Below are 21,122 nucleotides of genomic sequence, written 5' to 3'. Positions count from 1 at the left end.
GGAACCCAATTCTGACTCTCCCAACGCGGGGCTATGAGGAGCACCGAGTGGCGTGTGTCCCTGATCCTCTGAATTACCTGTGGTAGCAGAGTGATCGGAGGGAATGCATAGAGCGGGCGGCGAGGCCATTCCTGGGCTAGCGCGTCCTCGCTCCTTGAAAAAAATGTTGGGCAGTGAGCGTTCTCTTCTGACGCGAAGAGGTCCACTTCTGCTCTGCCGAATCGCCGCCACAGTATTTGGACCGTTTGTGTGTTCAGGGACCATTCTCCTGAGGAGATGAGGTTCCTGGACAGTATGTCTGGACCGTCGTTCAGATGGCCCGGCACTTGCGTCGCTCTGAGCGAGAGCAGGCGGCTCTGAGACCAAACTAAAATGCGGTGTGTCAGTAGGAAGAGATTCCTGGATCTGACACCGCCCTGACGGTTGAGATAGGAGACCACAGCCATGTTGTACGAACGGATCAGGACGTGGTGTCCCCGAATGAGCGGGAGGAAGCGCGAGAGCGCGTTCTCGACCGCAAGCATTTCCAGACAGTTTATGTGTAAGGGGCTTTCCTGTGTCGACCAATGGCCGAAGGCCGGTGAGCCCTCGCAGACTGCACCCCAACCCGTGTTGGATGCATCTGTCGAGATGACTTTTCGGCGGGAAAAGGTCCCCATCGTGACGCCCTGCCGAAACCATTCTGCTACTGTCCATGGCTGCAGCGCCGTGAGACATGTCTGCGTAACTCTGATCAGCTGGCGGCCTGTGTTCCACGCGCGGTGGGGTACACGGCTGTTTAACCAAAGCTGAAGCGGGCGCATGTGCAGAAGGCCCAGCTGAAGCACAGCGGAGGCTGAGGCCATGTAACCCAGCATCCTCTGAAAAGTTTTCAGAGGTGTGCGGGTGCCCATCTGAAACGAGGCGGCAAGTCGCTGAACACTGCGCCCGCGCTGTGTGGACAGGCGAGCCGTCATCGTGACCGAGTTCAAATCTATTCCTAGAAAGGAAATCGATTGACTGGGTTGAAGGGAGCTCTTTGTCCAGTTGACAGAGAGGCCCAGCGTTTTCAGATGGTCGAGGAGAACTGCGCGGTGCGACATAAGCTCCGTCTGTGATTGGGCCAAAATCAGCCAGTCGTCCAGATAATTCAATATGCGCAGCCCCTGGCTCCGCAGGGGGCGAGCGCCGTATCCATGCACTTCGTGAATGTACGGGGCGCCAGGGATAAGCCGAACGGGAGAACGGCGTATTGATAAACATGACCCTCGAAGGCGAAACGTAAGAATGGCCTGTGACGGGGATTTATCTGGATCTGAAAATAGGCGTCTTTCAGGTCTAGAGAGACGAACCAGTCCCCCTGGCGCACCTGCGCGAGGAGTTTCCTGGTAGTGAGCATCTTGAACGGTCTCTTCATGAGCACTTTGTTCAAAAACCTGAGATCTAAAATCGGTCTGAGGCCGCCGTCTTTCTTGGGAACCAGAAAATAACGGCCGTAAAACCCCGACTCGGTCATAGATGGTGGGACTCTCTCTATGGCGCCCTTTTGCAACAGCGTCGCAATTTCTGAGCGGAGCGTGCCGGCGGCCAGCGGGCTGACAGTAGATTCGAGCCGAGCGCGCGCACGAGGCGGGCGGCGGCGAAACTGTAGCAGATAGCCGTTCTTTATAATGCTTAGCACCCACGGGGAAATGCCTGGAATGGCTTCCCACGCTTTGGAGCATGCGGCTAGTGGCCGAATGGCTATATCGCCCTGATTGCTGCACATAGCGGGCTGGACACAGTGTGTGGGCGCGCTTTGAATGTGTGTGGCAACGGGATTTGCACTCAGAGAGGAGTCTATGGGCCGTGAAACAGAGCGAGCAGAGAGGGGACACGCGCATGAGCTCGTGGGCGTGTTTATGTTCTCTGATATTAGAGCGGGCTGTGCCCGTTTCATGTGATAGGGCTCTGAGAGAGACACGGGATATGTTATGCTTGTGTGTATGGGTGAGCACATGATTGTGGGCACATTTTCTACACAACTGGCATATTTTCTCTTTTTGAGATTTCTCTGGGTAGCCTTGAAAACGGCTTTTTGTCGCTCGCAAGCGGGCTGGGACACCGGCTTGTTTGTGGCGGTCAACACTACAGCAGTCGGCGAAACAACGGGGACTGGCAGAGGGCGAAGCTTTGACGGCGGTCCGGCCGCAGCGGGAGAGCGCCGTCGTTTTCTTAACTTTGCTAGGCAGACTTCTGATGATCAGGCTTCAGCGTGATCTTGGGTCGCGGGCCCCGTGGGGGCGGCGGTCTGCGGCGGCTGTCAGAGCGAGAGCGAGGGCGGCCGCCCTGTCTGCGCTGGGCTGTTTGAGTCTGCGGAGGAGGGCGCTGTGGTGGAGCTCTGGCAGGAGGCTCGCGAGAGCGGCCTGCGGAAGAGCTAGCGCGGCGGGGCAGAAACAAATTCATGGCCTGAGTGGCTTTCTGGAGCTCGGAAAAGCGATCGACGATTCCCGTGACAGCAGATCCAAAAAGGCCCGTCGGGGAGAGGGGCGCGTTAAGAAACGCGGCGCGCTCAGAATCTCCCATGTCGGCGAGCGTGAGCCATAAGTGTCTCTCGGATACACAAAGGCTGGCCATGCATCTCCCCAGAGCTTGTGCGGCGGCTTTAGTGGCGCGAAGGGCGAGGTCCGTAGCATTTCTCAGATCCGTGACAGCGGGGGAGGGGTTTCTACCGCTCTCGGCCCACTCACGGAGAATATCGCTCTGTAACACTTGGAGGACAGACATAGAATGCAGCGCTGCGGCGGCCTGACCGGCGGCGGCGTAGGCGCGAGCATGAAAGCTCGAGGTCGCTCTGCAAGCTTTCGAAGGAAGCGTGGGGGAAGAGCGCCATCTAGCAGAGGGCGGGCAGAGGTGTGCGGCGACCAAGTCCTCAACGGGCGGCATGGCTGAATAACCTTTTTCGGCGGCTCCGTCCACCGAGCGCAGCGAGGCGGATATATCGGAGCGGTTTCTAGCCGAGAGCGGGGCATTCCAGGACTTCGTCAGCTCTGTGTGAAGTTCAGGCAGGAATGGGGCGGCCCGGTTGCACGCGGGGGTCGAGCGCCGATGAAAAAAGCTGCCGTCCATCCGGTTCGGGGCCTGCTCGGGTGGAGGAGACCCCGCCGACTCTCTCGTGGATCCGAGAGATGACCATTCCTCACTGTCTGACGCGAGCAGTGAACAGGAATCCTTCTCCTCCGCGGCGTCATCGGAAGCGACAGAGCGGCCACTCGGCGGCAACTGTATGTCCGGCTGGGGCGGGGAGGGAGAGCGGGAAGCGGGAAGCGGCGGCCCGCATGGTTCCGCAGGGGGCTCCGGCGGCCTCTGGGAGCGGCGTTTCTTTTTACGCGGCGAAGAGAGAGGCGGCGCGGGAGCGGATTTTGCCGCCAGAAGTCGTGCCCGCAGGGACGACAACGGCAGGCTCTCACAGAAGTCGCATCCTCCATCCGCGAGGGCGAGTTCTGCGTGCTGGAGTCCCAGGCAGAGAGCGCAAATGACATGGCGGTCTCCGTCCTCGAGAGGAGCGCGGCAAGAGCCGCAGGAAAAACGAGACATCTTTAAAAAGACGCTCGGCTCTTTTAGATATAGAGAAAAGAAGGATACAGTCGTCGGATGGCGCTAGCTTGCAGGGCGGCTGAAGGTGGCGAAGACGGCCGGCTTCTTCACGGTCCGGGAGCTCGCTAGAGTGATGCCTTCTCGACGGCGACGGCTTTTCTCAGGACAGCAGAAGCGTGTAGCTTGCTGAAGATGAAATGAATCAACATGTAAGCCTGGGAGAGACTGTTATATACACCATAGCCACGCCCATTCTGGCGGGCCATGATGCAATGAGCGCGCGGGCGCTTCTCATTGGCAGCGGGTTCAGCCCCGCTCTCCCATAGGCTTAAGCAGTTCTCTCTGAGCGAACCAATGAGCTGCTAGCTAGCCTGCTCTAGGTCTGCCGCAGAGGAACTGCGTTGTCAATGGATACAAATTATGAAATAATTTTTTGGCTTCAAACTCTCAGCAAAGATGAATCTTTCCCGCAGCGTAAGCTAGCTTACGCAATACGAGAGAACCTCTCGTAAGAGAACTATAGTGGCAAACAGTTTAGAAATGTGCCTGGAAGATCGAAATGGTAAACAGGAATCTGAGTGATCATTCCTGCGCGTCTCCTGGACTGATAATATCATCATGTCAAATGTAAACAGGACCATGTCCTCATCAGCTGATTTGCAAATAAACCAATGAGTGCAAAGAACATCCGGGTCGATCAGAGGATATTATGTTTAATATGCAAATGACACTGTGAGGTCACAGGTTTATGAACAAATGCATGCAGTGCAGATCTTTTTAACCCTATAAAGCCTTCTGTATCATATATGATACTTTATCCACATGTTTTCTGATGTAAACAAAACATAAGAGAAACTTTGAAATTGTTATGAATACTTACTGGACTGAAGTAGGTTTACTTGATTATCCAGACATCATTTTATATCACAAGTCTCAATCATGATCATCAGGCTTTTGAGGAAGTTTTATTGGTTCATTTCGGTTGTATGCATGACATGTTTTGAAACACAGAGCTTTAATCATAAAACGAAGCATTTAAATATCATCTTATTGGCAGATACGACGATTTATATGCATTTTATGAAACATCACAAAGTAACACTGTTGACCTCTTCTCAAGGCAATAGTTGTGCAGTCTTGGCTTTCTATCTTTGACAGAGATATAATGCTGTCTCTGACCTTTAAACAATCTGACAGCAAAACACACTTGGGAGACGAATGATGTGATCTGTTGAGACCTTGTAACTTTGTGAGCCGTAACAATGTCATCTTATCCTTCGGTGACCGTTTATGCCTAATTTTAGAAATGAAGCATCAGCTGTCCAGTATAGAAGGAACTAATTTTGCTATTTTTCTGGTGAAAATGTAAGTGTTGCTTGCAGATGTAAAACCCACAACCACAATGTTGGAAGAGGTTCGTGATGGTAGGCCTACGTGGAACATCTTGCACAAACATGTTGAAGTCTGCTTGTCAAATTCTGTGGAATAGATTAGACTTTTCAACACTGATGGAACATAAAACACAATAAATAATCATTAAGTTAATGTATGGTCCTTTCCATAAATATTGCACAAAATAGAGCCTGAAACTTTTAAAAACGATGTTTTTCATCAAATATTCAGTGAAAGGAGGTGCTTCGCCATTAGATGAGGTGCTTCTTATATGTTCTATTAAAATAATACAGTTTAAGATAATGTGATTGTTGTTTTCTAACAACAAGCATCAAGATTAAACAGACAGCAATTATAAAATGAATAAATGAATGAATAAATAAAGGGACATGGCTAATTTTATAGATAATAGTTTATTTAACATCTCTCTCACACAAACATTTTTTTGTCCTTTTAATGCGTTTAAAAAAAATAATGATATACCAAAGTGTACCATGAAATTTATGAAAAAGACCTAGGCCTACATTTAAACACACACACATAGCCTACATAATTTTACAAAATTACATTTTAATTAGAAATTATGCAGAATAGAATATTTTGATATTTTCATCTCAAGCATGAGCTTCACTTGAATAAAAAAAAAATACTAATGGAAGTCAATGGGGCCCAGCAACAGTTTGGTTACCTTCATTCTTCAAATGTTCTTCTTTTGTGTTCGGAAGAAGCATGAAATTCATACAGGTTTGGAACAACCCGAATCCCGAGGGTCGATAAATGATGACAGAATTTTCATTTTTGAGTGAACTATCCCTTTAAGTAAACTAACTTGAAGAAACACACCATATTACAGAATTTACGGTAGTCTGTCAGGTAGGCTACAGACTGTTGCTCATTCCGCCGCATTTCGCGTAATTTCTCTTCAGAGGGACACGGCATAACTCTTCTTTGCATGATCATACATCTTTAACGCGAAAATAACAGTTTTAATTTGTTTGTTTTTTTAATTTTGTGAAGCCAATCGAGTCGCTTTTATTTTGAAATATATGTATGGTATTGAGTTACTACGACGAAGGCTTGAGTCTAAATATTCATTTTCCGAGCTTCGCCATTGGAAGGCAAGAACATAACGTCAGCCGTTAAAAATGAATATTCATGAGCAAGGACCTCGCTATTGGAAGGATAGCGTGGAACTACTTAATATTAATGAGCTCAGCCTTTACCGTAGTGCCAGAGCCGTTAAACAGTTTTTCAACGGCTCTGCGTAGTGGGGGAAGAGAAGAGATGACATATCACATGATTATAAACACATGATCACACGACAGAGAAGCAGTTCCACTTCAAAATGGCTTTAGGCTGTAATAGTTTAGAGAAATATCCAGCTGTTGTAGTGACTGTTTTGGCGTGTGTTTTCCTCGCCCCGTGCGCTGCTCACTACAGAAGCTCGCGCAGAAATGAAGCTCTGGTGCACGTGAAGTCTGATGTGCACGAGCAGTGGTTCACTCAGAGACTGGATCACTTCAACGGCGCAGACACTCGAGTCTGGAAACAGGTACCGCTGCTTCCGTGCATGAGACTGAGAGAGAAGAAACATACTGGTCTCTGAGAGAGAGAAACATACTGGTGCTAATGATACATGCACCATGACATTTAAATGGTACTTCAAAGAATACCAAGGTATTATCCTTCAGAAATAATTTCTGTCACAAACATTTCTGATTATATTGAAAACAGCTGTGCTGCTTCATATTGTTATGGAAACGAAACGCATTTTCTTTCAGGATTCTTTGATGTATAGAAAATTCAAAAGAACAGCATTTATTTGAAATATAAATCTTTTGTAATGTTACACATGTCATTACTGATGCCTTTGATCAATTTAATGAATCCTTGCTGAATAATTTTTTTTTTTTTTTATTATTATTTTAAAATCTTACTCGGCCCAAACTTTTGAATTACGGTTTTCACAGTAATATTAAGCAGCACAACTGTTTTCAACTTTGATAATAATCAGAAATGTTTCTTGAGCAGCAAATCATCATATTATTAGAGTGATTTCTGAAGGATCATGTGACACTGAAGACTGGAGTAATGATGCTGAATATACAGCTTTGATCGGTGTAATAAATTACGATTTAATCAATATTTTTACTGTATTTTTATGCAGCCTTTGGGAGCAGAAGAGACTTATTTCAGAGACAATTAAAAATCGCAATGATTCCAAACATTTGACGTGTGTGTGTGTGTGTGTGTGTGTACCTACTACATACTTAACTATATTTTGGGGACAAATTTGTACCCAGCAGTGACCAAAACCTGAAAAAAATCTCCAAAAACCTCCCATTAGGGACGTCCTCATTTGTACATCTGGTATAAAAAATAAAGTAATTAAAGGTTTATAAAAAAAAAATTAAATGCTACAAGTTTTGTGTGATGAGTAGGTTTAGGGGTAGAGTCAATGTAAGGGGAGAGAATACACAGTTTTTGTACAGTATAAAAACTATTACGTCTATGAAAAGTCCCCATTTAGATAGCGGGGTGTGTGTATGCATGCATGCGAAAGCACTCATTTTAAAAGTACATATGACAATAAAGGTTCAACTAAACCTTAAATGAAACTAAACCTTTTCCTCCTGCAGAGATACTTTGTGAATGAGAGTTTCTATAGAGCCGGTGGTCCGGTGTTCCTGATGATCGGGGGGGAAGGTCCGGCTAGCCCCGCCTGGATGCAGTACGGGTCCTGGATGCTCTACGCACAGAAACTGGGAGCCCTGTGTTTATTACTGGAGCACCGCTTCTACGGGAAGAGTCACCCGACCGAGTGAGTGAAACACTGGCTTATGAACACTAGATGGCACTACAAGTCAATAACACTGCTGTTCTTTCACATAGTGGATATCTATCTATCTATCTATCTGTCTATCTATCTATCTATCTATCTATCTATCTATCTATCTATCTATCTATCTATCTATCTATCTATCTATCTATCTATCTATCTATCTACTTACTGTATCTATATACTATATCTATGTATAGTGCTATGGACCATTTTATATGTATGTCCTGAATAAAGAAATGATGATGATGATATCTATCTATCTATCTGTCTATCTATCCATTAATCCAATTTGATCCATCCATCCGTCCGTCCGTCTGTCTGTCTGACCATCCGTACCTCAACAGCTGCTGATAGATTGTTGTGTTGTGTGTTGTCAGGGATCTGAGCGCAGGGAATCTGCGTTTCCTCAGTAGTCGTCAGGCTCTGGCCGATCTCGCTCACTTCCGCTCAGTCACTGCAGCAACACGAGGCCTGACCAATAGCAAGTGGGTTGCATTTGGGGGCTCTTACCCAGGATCCCTTGCTGCCTGGTTCCGTCTGAAGTACCCGCACCTGGTCCACGCTTCTGTGGCGACCAGCGCACCCGTACACGCCACGGTCAACTTCCCAGGTGAGCACTGTGAGGATAAAGCAGTCGATTACTGTGATCTAACATGATGGAAGTCAACATGACATCATAATTAATACATGCTCCTGGTCGTATTGTGCATGTTTTATTACTGCACTTAGTGCTAAGAAAGAACTTTGTTTTATATCTTGCTCCGCTTCCTGAAACAATTTTCCTTTTGGCTTTCCAACCATCTGTCATATAAATATGCTTTTTTTTTTTCTCTTTCTTTTTTTTTACCATTCAGTCAATTCTTGATGGACAAAATTGAGAAAAACATGTCTAAATTCCCTCTACAATGTTTCTTGTTCAACGTCCTGGTTTTACTCAGAAATACATCAAGTTCTGCAATTGAAATGGGTCAATTTTGTAATTTTCTCAGTAATATTCTGAAATATTATGAATTTATAATAACTGTTTTCTATTTGAATATGTTCAATTGTAAATTATTCCAGTGATCAAAGCTGTATTTCCAGCATCATTACTCCAGTCTTCAGTGTCACATGATCCTTCAGAAATCAGTCTAATATGATGATTTGAAGCTCAAGAAACATTTATGATTATTATCAATGTTGACAACAGCTTCAGATTTCTGGGGAAACCATGATCAAGTGTTTCAGGGTTCTAAAGAGAATGTTCAAAAGAACAGTATTTATTTGAAATATAATATAACTGTCACTTTTGATCAATTGAATGCATCCTTGCTGAATAAAAACTATTAATTTCTTTCCAAAAAGATCAATGTTATAAACTTAGTTTAGTTTGTACTTTTTTTTTTCTTGTCTCTATCATTTCTTTCTGTCTTGTTCTCAGTCTGCTTTTCTTGTCTTATTAGCTTTTTCCCTCCGTTCTCCCCCTCTTCCCTCCATCCCTGTGAACAGCTGTGTGTCACCACGACATCGGAAAAACTTTGAACAGAGACCTTTCCCTGACCTACAGCTACACACACACACACACACACACACACACACACACACACACACACATTAATCACCAGTCGGTCTGAGAGGGTGTTTATTATGTCTGTTGGGTCATATTTAAAACAACGCCTCCGTACAGACATTAACATTAAATATAAATCGAGGGTTAATTATGGCGATGAGCAACTGTCTCCAGTGCGGAGAGACCAGATGCATGTGTGTTTTGCCTGTAAGGAGAATCTCAAACCTCTCCGTCTGTGTGGTTTGATGACGGCGGATGACTCCATGTCTGTCCTGCGGTGGAGCTTCGGCTCAAGTGTGGCACCGCTCCTCAGGATAGTGATGTCGCACTGACCACTTTCACAGAGCTCTTCATTGTCCGCAGCTCTTAGATCACTCCAGCGCTAGAACAATAGCCTCTCATGTTGTGTCCTCTCGTCTCATAATCTCATCTCTCGTTGTTTAGTTGGAGAGCGTGTGCAATGCAGGATCTCCTCAGTTTGCACATGCATGATGATGTTGACGGCTGTTTCATTGGGACTGCTCTCATTTATCACTCTGAAATAGGAGGGAAGGGGCAGATAATGGATTGAGATCTCATGCAAATCTCAAACTAAATACCTCAAAGTAAATCTAAATATCTTTCAAACATGCAATAACATCATATTGGAGCAGCTGCTTTTATCCAGCCGTTCGGTTTGCAACATTACTATTACTTTTTGACTATAGGCCCGTTCACACCAAGAACAATCACTATTACGATAACTATATTAACGCTAAACCAGTGGACGATATCGTTCTGTTTATTCTGCAGTTTTATCGTCTGCCGCTTTAAATGCGCAAGCTCTTTACAGCTTTTTATCGTTCATCAGCTGGACTTTTTTCTTTTTTAAAGTGATTCCAATAATATTGTTTCTCGTAAAAACTGATAAAAACATTGACAGCCAATCAGAATCCATCCTGCTTTTAAAGACCTTGCGCATAAATCGCTATTGTGATCGCTCTTGCTGTGAACGGGCCTTTAGCCTAAAAGTAATAATAATGTTACAAACCGAATGGCTGAATAAAAGTAGCAGCTCCAATATATGATTTAATCAAGATTCTCCCACGATTCTGAACACACATCTAAACTAAATACCATGTCATTTACTAGAGGTTCTCACAAAATGTTCATTGTTGCAGTCGGTTTAAAATGTAAAAAAAAAATCGGTTTGAGTGATGATTCAACGACTCACTCATAAAGACTTGAATCAGCGTTTTTGAACGAATCTATTGAATGAATGATTCAATGACTCACTCATAAAGACTTGAATCAGTGTTTTTGAACAAAACTCTTGAATGAATGATTCAATGACGAATACAGTTTCTAACAGATGTCTCCACCTACTGGCGTAACGATTTAATGATATAATCATTATTTGAAGCGTCACGTCACTTTCAAAAGCTGATTTACTATGATTGGTCGCTACCGTAGACATCAATGTTTATATCCCAACTATAAACTTTTATCTTAGTACTTCCGTGATAATGTGAATATTTGTAACACAGAGAAAGTGTGGTTGAAAAGACCGTTTCTGAAGCAGTTTCATATCTACACAAGTCAAATCGAACAGAATTTTGTTGAGTAATGGATGTTGTGTAATTTTCTTCTATGTCTGCAGAATATTTAGAGGTGGTGTGGCGATCGCTGGCGGCGGAGAACCCAGACTGCCCCCTACTGGTGAAGAAAGCATCGGACATGTTGGTTGATCGGCTCAGCGACCCGAAAACGTATGACAACATCACAAAGGACTTCAGGTAACTCACTCACGTGAAATGAATGCTTTAATTCAGCAAGGATGCTTTAAGTGACAGTAAAGACATTTATAATGTTTCTTAATAATCATATTAGACCTAATAATCATATTAGAGTGATTTCTGAAGGATCATGTGACACTGAAGACTGGGGTAATGATGCTGGAAATACAGCTTTGATCACTGGAATAAACTACATTTTACAATATATTCAAATGAAAAAAACGTTATTTTAACGGTTATATTTATATTGCACTGATTTTACAGTATTTTTGACCAAATAAATGCAGCCTTGGTGAGCAGAAGAGACTCCTTTCAAAAACATTAAAACATATTTCTGCCCTCAAACTTTTGAATCGTAGTGAATAGTGTCATTTTAGTTGCTTTTTAATTGAGATTTAATTTAACAGACAACATAAAATGGCATTCATCTTAATAAAGCAACATTACTAAGTGAAACTAAGTGATAATGCTTGGATTTTTTACTCATTAGGATCCTATTGCATAAATGGATAATATGTCTTTTAATTACGTCAGAAGGAGAAAAGCAGTCATATCTGAGGTGGAGCAAGTTACATCATTCAGTATATTCACTATATATTTAGTTTATTAGGGCAATTAAAAAGGGTACTTATTTTAATTAATTTCATCTTGACTTAAAAACACACCTTGAAAGGATGCATCTATTTAAACTACTAGAATTGGGGATTATATAGGTTTGTAATGGCATAGGAACATGAGACTATGTCTAATACATGTGTGTTTTGGAAGGACTGAAAAGGCCTTTCTGTTGCAGTTGCTGGACTGTGACTATCCTGGTTTCAGTGTCCTTCTTAGTTCCGTTCGACTTGTGATCTGTGTGTGTGTGTGTCAGGATTGTGAGATCCTGGAATGCCGTCTGTGCTCCCCGGCTCAGATATGGACCAGGGTCAGTCGTCTCGGCACGACCCGCAGAAAGAAAACACTCAATCTAAAACATCCTTCATCTTTCTCTTCCTTCCTTCCTGCTGTCATGATTCTGGCTTTGTGAGGAATGCAATACAAGTGTACTGCAGTACGCACATTATTTAGTGTGTATGATCATTTCTCTGTGTCTCAGGTTGTGCTCTAAGCTCCAGATCCAGTCCAAGATGGATTCTGCGTATCTTCTGGAGTCTTTGGCTGGGAATTTCATGGATGTGGTGCAATACAACGAGGACAACCGGGGCTTTGAGGTGTGTGAGTTAGAGAGATTGTCCGGCACACCACATTATGACCACAAGCACAAAAATGAAATGGTCAGAGCTCATGAAGACTCTGTACTAAAGGCATTACTCGGGTCAAAGAGTCAGAAAAGCCCGAGTCAGAAACAAGATTAGTCATTTGTTGGAGAGTGTGTGTATGAGACAGATAAGAGGCTGGATATTGTCTGGTCAGATTACCAATAAACCACAGGAGCTTTTAGAGGTGCAGGATTGAGTTTCAGAGAGAGAGAGAGCAGCTGAATGAATGAGAGAGAGAGAGAGAAACAACAGCCGTGTTTATAATGGGAAACGTTTGGGTTGTTCATGTTTATTCTTAGTTGTCACTTGTGAAGTATAAAATGAGCTGGATTTGGGTTAGTATAAAGATCCTGCATCCCTGTTTGCATACTTCTGCTCCTGATGACAGGGAAGGACATACATTCTATATGTGTGTAGTAAGAAAGTAGGCCTTTATTAGCACATACCAACATATGCTACAAAAAAGAAGGATTTTCAATAGTTTTTATTAATTATTTGTTTGTTTTTTTACTTGTTTTACATTATGAAATCTAAAATTTCTTTTAAAAAAATTCTAAATTAAAAATGGTCACTTCTGTAAAAAATAAAATCATGCTCTGGTAAATCATAATTATGACAAAAAAGTAAACTATGATTTAAAAAGTCAAAATTATGACACAAAAAGTCAGGTTATGATTTCGACTCTTTGTCAATGTTGACTCATGCTATAACTTCGATTTAGTATGTCATAATTTAGATTTTTTTAATTCATAATTTAGATTTTTTAAATCTCATAATTTTGACTTTTTAAATCATGTTATTCATAATTTCAGATTTATAAAACATGTTAATCATATTTAAATTTTGTATTTCATAATTCTGACTTTTTTCATCATAATTTTGACTTTTAAATCTCATTAATTTGATTTAGTATGTCATAATTTCGAATTTGTAATCCATGTAAATCATAATTTTGATTTAGTAAGTCATAATACCGACTTTTTAAAATCATAATTTTAAGTTTTCAAGTCATAATTTCGATTTAGCATGTTATAATTTTGATTTAATGCTATAACTTTGACTTTGTATGCTATAATTTTGAATTTGAATCTCATAATTTCGATTTAGTATGTCATTATAATTTCAACTTTCTTATTTCGACTTTTCATCTCATTATGATTTATGATTTTGTTTGTGGTGGCCTTCTATAGGTGTAAAAAATGGTCTTTCTGCCAGTGCATTAAGACACAATTGAATGAATTGAATTCAATCAATGAAAATTAATCTTAGCTGTGTTGCTTCTCAAGTAAATTTAAGATTATTTTTCATTCAATTTATAGTGAATAAGTGTATTTTTTTCTTACAGCACAGGCAGATTTTTTTGCATCTGCAACAGTGCAGTAAATGTGAATTATAATCCATGACTTCACTTCTTAAAATGACTTCATTCTTGTTTTCCTCGACATTTTCTTAAAGTTGCAAGAGCTGCCACAAACTCCTGTCTTTTATAGCGCAAGGAGTTGTGGGTAATATTCGCCCATAAAGCATGCAGAGATGCACTCCTTGAGATCCACTGGACAGCTTTATTTTGAGTCTCCTGTGATTCTGGACGCTCTTGCATATTGTATTATATAGATAGAATGAGAATTTGGATGCAAAATCCAGTCCTAGATTTACTCTGTACCTGAAAACGTAAAAACCCATGATTTACATTTGACTAAATTCAAACTCCAGATGAATCCAGATTTGTTTTGTGAACCACTCACTCACTCACACTCACTCACACTCACTCACTCACTCACACTCACACACTCACTCACACTCACACTCACTCACTCACTCACTCACTCACTCACACTCACTCACTCACTCACACTCACTCACTCACTCACACTCACTCACTCACACACACTCACTCACTCACTCACACTCACTCACTCACTCACACACTCACTCACTCACTCACACACTCACACACTCACTCACACTCACACTCACTCACTCACTCACACACTCACTCACTCACTCACTCACTCACACTCACTCACACTCACTCACTCACACACACTCACTCACTCACTCACTCACTCACACTCACTCACACACTCACTCACTCACACACTCACACACTCACTCACACTCACTCACTCACTCACACACACACACACACACACACTCACTCACTCACTCACTCACTCTCACTCACTCACTCACACACACACTCACTCACTCACACACTCACTCACTCACTCACTCACTCACTCACTCACTCACTCACTCACTCACTCACTCACTCACACAGACTCACACTCACTCACACACACACTCACTCACACACTCACTCACTCACACAGACACACACTCACTCACTCACTCACTCACTCACACACTCACTCACTCACACACTCACTCACTCACTCACTCACTCACTCACACTCACTCACACACTCACTCACTCACTCACTCACACTCACTCACTCACACACTCACTCACTCACTCACTCACTCACTCACTCACTCTCACTCACACACTCACTCACTCACTCACTCACTCACAGACACACACTCACTCACACAGACACACACTCACTCACACACACACACACACACTCTCACACACACACAGACACTCACTCATTCACTCACACACACACACACACACACACAGACACTCTCTCACACACACAGACACTCTCTCACACACACAGACAGACACACACACACACACACACACACACACACACTCTCCCTCTCTCTCTCTCACACACACACACACTCACTCCCTCACTTTCTCTCTCTCACACACAGACAGACACTCACTCACACAGACACACATTCTCACTCACACAAACACACATACATACACACACACACACACTCCCCCTCTCTCTCTCACACACACACACTCACTCCCTCACTTTCTCTCTCACACACAGACACTCTCTCACACACACACACACATTCCCTGGCGTGATCCAAGCAGTGATGAAGTGTGTAAGTGTATTTTGGATTGAGAGGCGTGTCTGTGTAATCAGACTCCAATCTCTGAGTGTTCTTGGAATCTCGGTTCTGGTTCTGATAGATTACAGCTCACATCCTGATTACCAGCGGCTCCGAGACTCTTGTCCTCAAATGCCCCGAAGGCTTTTTCTTTCACTTTAATGTTTGACAAAACAGTTTCTACAAGTGAGCAAAATCAGACAAAACCCTTCATTTCTAGTGGGATAAAAATGATTTAAATTTTGATTTTTAATTCCAAAAAATATTTTTATTTAAAATGAAACAATAAGAAAACAAACATCCACGGCAAAATAAAACAACAGCGACACACAAAAACATTCCATAATAACATTTAACATACCAAAAAAGATATAAAGAAACCTAATTTCTTAAGACTATTTACCATACAAAATATTTGTTTAATCTTCCAAATTAAATAAAGATACCTAAATAATTGATCAATAAAATTACTTCAGAATTTATAGTAGAAGCACATTGATTATCAATTTAGGCTTACAAATTGGTTATAATTAATTCATTTCGGTGAAAAAAAAAATCACTTTTTCTCACCCATTTCTCTTGAAACATCTTCTTTACTCATGCAACATGTTTTTGGATAGGATTGTATAAGTCATTAAAATGAGCTTTATATTAAAGCAATAGAATATGCAAGTGTATAGTGTATATTTGTGTGTGTGTTTCAGGGCGCTGTGGGCACTAACATCACGATAAAGGTGTTGTGCAGTGTGATGCTGGACTCTTCTCTAGGCGGGCCGTACGACCGATACGCCGCTGTGGCTCGTCTGATGCAGAACACCTTCTCCCAGTCCTGCATAAACACCCAGTACAACAGCTACGTCCAGGACATGAGCAACACCAGCTGGAGCGGCCCGGAGGCCGGAGGAGGTGTGTGTGTGCAGTGTGACTGTCCTTATGTCACACACTGTGTTTATATATGTGATGTTCCCTGCTTTTGTCCTTTCTCATGTTTTTATGGGTTTTTCCGCTTATTTTCTGTCTGAATGAGAACCAGTATTTAATGTGTGATTTCACTGGATCTCATGAAAATATGCTCAAAAAATTACATTTAGCATAATGAAAATGAAGCCTAATAAATGTATTTATGTACTTTTTTTTACTTAATTTTGTTTTATTTTGGTTATTTAGTACTATTGCAATGCAAAGAAGGGTTTTCATGTTTTAGGCACTTTTTTTTATTAACAATCTTGAATTCAGAATCAGTTTTGTAATTAATAGGTTTATGAAAGTATGAATGATGTCCCAAGAATTATATTTAGCATTAACAAAAAATAAAGCCTTTGTTTGTTTTGTAATTATTTATTTAATTAATTTATTGTTTTGTTATATTTCAGTTTTATTTTATGTTTGTTTTGTATTTATTTATTTTATTAATTTATTTATTGTTTTGTTATATTTTATTTCATGTTTTTTTTTTAGATATTGTTTTATTTCTTGTTTATTTTTATTTATTTATTTATTGTATTTAATTTTTTGTGTGGATAAAATATCACCCAGGCATTAGAGACATCTTGCAATTGATCAGAAATGTTGTATCGTACTGTAAGTAACATGTTTATGAAAAATAATATTTAGCATAAACAAAAATAAGGCCTAATGAATGTTTTATTTTATTAGTTTTTGTATTTGTTTATTTTATTAATTTAGTTATTTTTTTGTTATATTTCAGTTTTATTTTATTTGTTTTGTATTTATTTATTGTATTAATTTATTTATTTAGTTATATTTTTTTATTTAATGTTTTTGTTTTTAGATATTTTTCTTGTTTATAATTTATTTTATTTTTTTTTGTATTTAATTTGTATTTTTTTGGGGATGAAATATCACCCAGGCATTAGAAGACATCTTGCAATTATTCACAAATGTTGTATTATATCATAAAAATGAAGCTGAATTTGGTTTCTGTGTTTAGGGCGGCAGTGGGTGTATCAGACCTGCACTGAATTTGGGTTTTATCAGAGCACCGATTCACCGAACCAGCCCTTCAATGGTTTTCCCTTACCGTGAGTGTGTGTAGCTGTGGTCTTGACATTGGTTTCGTTGCACTTTGCAATAGCATTGAGTGTTTAAACGCATCAAACGGTCTTCTGTTGTGCAGGTATTTCCTGCAGCAGTGCGCTGATATATATAACCTGAGCACCTCGTTAGATGATGCTATTCAGCAGACCAATGAGGAATACGGAGGATATGACATCAAAAGCACTCGCATCGTCTTCCCCAACGGTTCGATTGACCCCTGGCACGCTCTCGGAGTGACCCAGGACATCGCAAGTGACCTTCCGGCTGTCTTCATCAAAGGTCTGTCCCGTCTCCATTTACATTCATCTCTTTTTCCCGCTGAATCTCGCTGGTGCCATTATCTCTCTCTCTCTCTCTCTCTCTCTCTCTCTCTCTCTCTCTCTCACTCGCTCGCTCACTCACTCACTCTCTCTCTCTCGCTCACTCTCTCCCTCTCTCTCACTCGCTCTCTCGCTTTCTCTCTCGCTCACTCTCTCCCTCTCTCTCACTCGCTCTCTCGCTTTCTCTCTCGCTCACTCTCTCCCTCTCTCTCACTCGCTCTCTCGCTTTCTCTCTCTCTCTCTCACTCGCTCTCTCGCTTTCTCTCTCTCTCTCTCTCTCACTCTCTCTCTCTCTCTCTCACTCTCTCTCTCGCTTTCTCTCTCTCTCTCTCTCTCTCACTCTCTCTCTCTCTCTCTCTCTCTCTCTCTCACTCGCTCGCTCGCTCACTCACTCACTCTCTCTCTCTCTCTCGCTCACTCTCTCCCTCTCTCTCACTCGCTCTCTCGCTTTCTCTCTCGCTCACTCTCTCCCTCTCTCTCACTCGCTCTCTCGCTTTCTCTCTCGCTCACTCTCTCCCTCTCTCTCACTCGCTTTCTCTCTCTCTCTCTCTCACTCTCTCTCTCTCGCTCACTCTCTCCCTCTCTCTCACTCGCTCTCTCGCTTTCTCTCTCTTTCTCTCTCTCTCTCTCACTCGCTCTCTCTCACTCGCTCTCTCTCTCTCTATTTGGAAGACAAGGAAAAACAGACTGTTGTGGCGAAGGTCAATAAGGTCAATTGTGCCTATGTTTTTAGGTTTGGTGGCTTCTCGGTTGAGGGCAGGGTGGAGAATGCATACTAGAAGTTGGTGGAATCTCTACTAGGGATGGCGAAAACTAAAAAATTTCTTGACCGACCACCGAGCCTCATTAACCGGTTAACCGATTAGTTTAAAATATGCCATGCTATTTGAAATAACAGCCATTTCGAGCCGCGCCTGCAATTTCGCAATTTTTCTGCAATTTCGCCCCAGCGCCGCCCTTCCACTCACGTCACTTTTTTTAAAATCCCCTACAGCGCAAACGCGGCGCAAACGCGGCGCCGAGGAGCTTGTATGTAATCGGAGGACAAATGGCTCCTTAGTTTCGAAATGGTTTGGGTACAAGGTGATCGCGTTGAAAATAAAGGCGTTAGTCTAGCGTTAGAAGCTCATTTGAAACATTGGCGCGGCTCATTTAAGAAAATGACAGCTCCGAAGAGACGCCGATTTAGTTTGAGGTAACGTTAGTGCTAACAATAATAAAGAAAGATGATGATCATCATCACCTTATCTGTTACCACTGAAATGTAGATGTAATGTATTTCCAAATCTAATGCGGGTGTCGCGTTTTCAGGTGATGCATCATAGATGATGTGCTACGGCTGTATTTAAGCACTGTATTACACAAGTTGCAACTTACATCTGTGTCATTCTTTTTCGTGAAATGGTCCCACACACTACTTTACTTTGCACGCTTCATCCTGTCGTCTGCCCTGGCTCTAACCTCGAGTGTTTTAGCCTGTAGCCTTTACTTTTCGCAAACCCAAACGCTGTGACCTCGCACCAAATGTTTTTATTGGTTTAATGAGTACAAACAGGCGAGTTATGAAAAATTTAGTGTGAGGGATTTGTTCACTTCACACAAAAATACCTTGGAATGAGATTGCTAACTGTAGTAGGGTTTAGTCCACTGTCTATAATAGCCTAATTTAGAGATCACTTTTTTTTTAACCGACTACCGACAACTTTGATCGGTTAATGTTGATACGGTCAACCATCGGTCAAACGGTCATCGGTTAGCATCCCTACCAAAGTTTATAAAATTATGTGGAATAGATGAAATATTATGTACACTGTATGACAATGAATTGGTTTTGAGGTTTATTTTTTTTTTAAATGACAGAAAATTGAATTTATGTATTTTTTCGTGTATTTTTTTTTTTGTAAATCAGCTGTGAATCTTTTGTAATAATAGCAAGTCAATTGTAATAATAAAGGTGAACTTGATCCCCTCTCTCACACTCTCTCTCTCTCTCTCTCTCTCTCTCTCTCTCTCTCTCTCTCTCTCTCTCTCTCTCTCTCTCTCTCTCTCTCAGGAACGGCTCATTGTGCAAACATGTACCCGCCCCGAGCAGAAGACCTTCCTCAGCTGGGTCTGGCACGGGACCGCATCTTCATCCTGCTCCAAAAGTGGCTGGCCGAGTGATTGACAGCAACAGCGGCCAATCAGATGCTCAGACGCATGTGTAATGGCCAATCAGGTGCTTCTGCTGTCTAATGGTACTAAGGAAATTCTTGCTTTAGAAATCCGTTTTGGCACTGTTTTTATTACAATCATTTTTTTAACAATCAGTTTAGTTTGTAATATGTTTATGAAAGTATGAATGAATGAATGTCTTTTTTCTTGATGTAAATCACTTGTATATTTTGCAGTTTCTCAATAAAGGAAGTTTTGTGATGTCGAAAACATGGCTGTGGTTGATTTCATGCTGTGTTGCAGATTGATTTGGTGTGTTTTTGGTAGAAAAAGGGTTGGGAGTAATGGGGAGGAGGTAAAAACACGAGTTAATAACAAGCCTAAATAAATACTTGTAAAATGTAAAAATTATAAGAGGAAACGAGCTTCCTAGGAATTGGCAATAAATACTATGGAAGCGAATACATCTAATTTTTTTTCCTTTTTTCCCCTCACAATTTCGAGTTCATATCTCATCTATCGATTTTGAAAATGAAAAAAAGTCAGAATTACGAGTTATAAAGTCAGAATTGCGATCACTGTTTTAGCAAAAACATATATATAATGTAACGTTATATAACATAACATATATATTAATTTTTCAAGGTACTCCAATGCATTATACTATAGTATTGTATGGTATTACCATGTCCAAAACCTGTGGTAAAATAAACCATACTCATTTACCATGGTATTTAGATACTATCGGTACAGTGTGTCTGAAAGCTAATGAGTGTGTTCAAGTTACTTTATTTGTTGATATTGTTTGGTGTGTTTTTGCTAGAAAAAATGGTTGGGGGTAATGGGGAGGAGGTAAAAACACTAGTTAATATCAAACCTAAATAAATACTTGTGTGTAAAACATTGTATCATAAAACTTATATGGTACCTTTCCCGTTAGTCACTTCCGTTTGGTAAACCAGTTGCGCAACAGTTGAGTCCTGAATGATGCTGATGTGTTATTGTTTTGTGAAAGCATATAATTAATCTCCGCACTAATTATCCAATTCTTCCGCGTTGATGTAATTTCCTGTTTACATCGAGGAGAGTTTAATCAAAGTTTCGCTGAAGGGCTTTTTGTGTCTCTTCAAATTCTACAAACGGCGACTGTTTGACTCATGAATATTAATTACGTAACGGAACGTTCGACAGCCGTTGGTTGTGCGTGTTTACGTCAACCACATACGTCAGGGTTCCCTA

At 41.7% G+C, this 21,122-nt stretch overlaps 1 protein-coding gene across 1 annotated transcript; it reads left to right on the top strand.

Annotated features, from left to right (window-relative positions):
- The first annotated feature begins 6,243 nt into the window (after positions 1-6,243).
- Positions 6,244-20,153, top strand: prss16 (serine protease 16). Its single transcript, XM_056238597.1, has 9 exons — positions 6,244-6,499; positions 7,587-7,768; positions 8,167-8,399; positions 10,978-11,113; positions 12,210-12,324; positions 16,056-16,257; positions 17,303-17,393; positions 17,489-17,688; positions 19,783-20,153. The coding sequence occupies exons 1-9, from the start codon at positions 6,293-6,295 to the stop codon at positions 19,890-19,892; spliced, it is 1,476 nt and encodes a 491-aa protein (XP_056094572.1). The 5' UTR covers positions 6,244-6,292; the 3' UTR covers positions 19,893-20,153.
- Positions 20,154-21,122: the final 969 nt, after the last annotated feature.

The sequence above is a fragment of the Rhinichthys klamathensis genome, unplaced genomic scaffold, assembly GCF_029890125.1.
Source record: "Rhinichthys klamathensis goyatoka isolate OS25496 unplaced genomic scaffold, OSU_Roscu_1.1 h1tg000527l_1, whole genome shotgun sequence".
NCBI lineage: Eukaryota > Metazoa > Chordata > Actinopteri > Cypriniformes > Leuciscidae > Rhinichthys > Rhinichthys klamathensis.
Note: the sequence above shows the minus strand (reverse complement) of the source record. Positions and strands in the feature narration are given on the sequence as shown.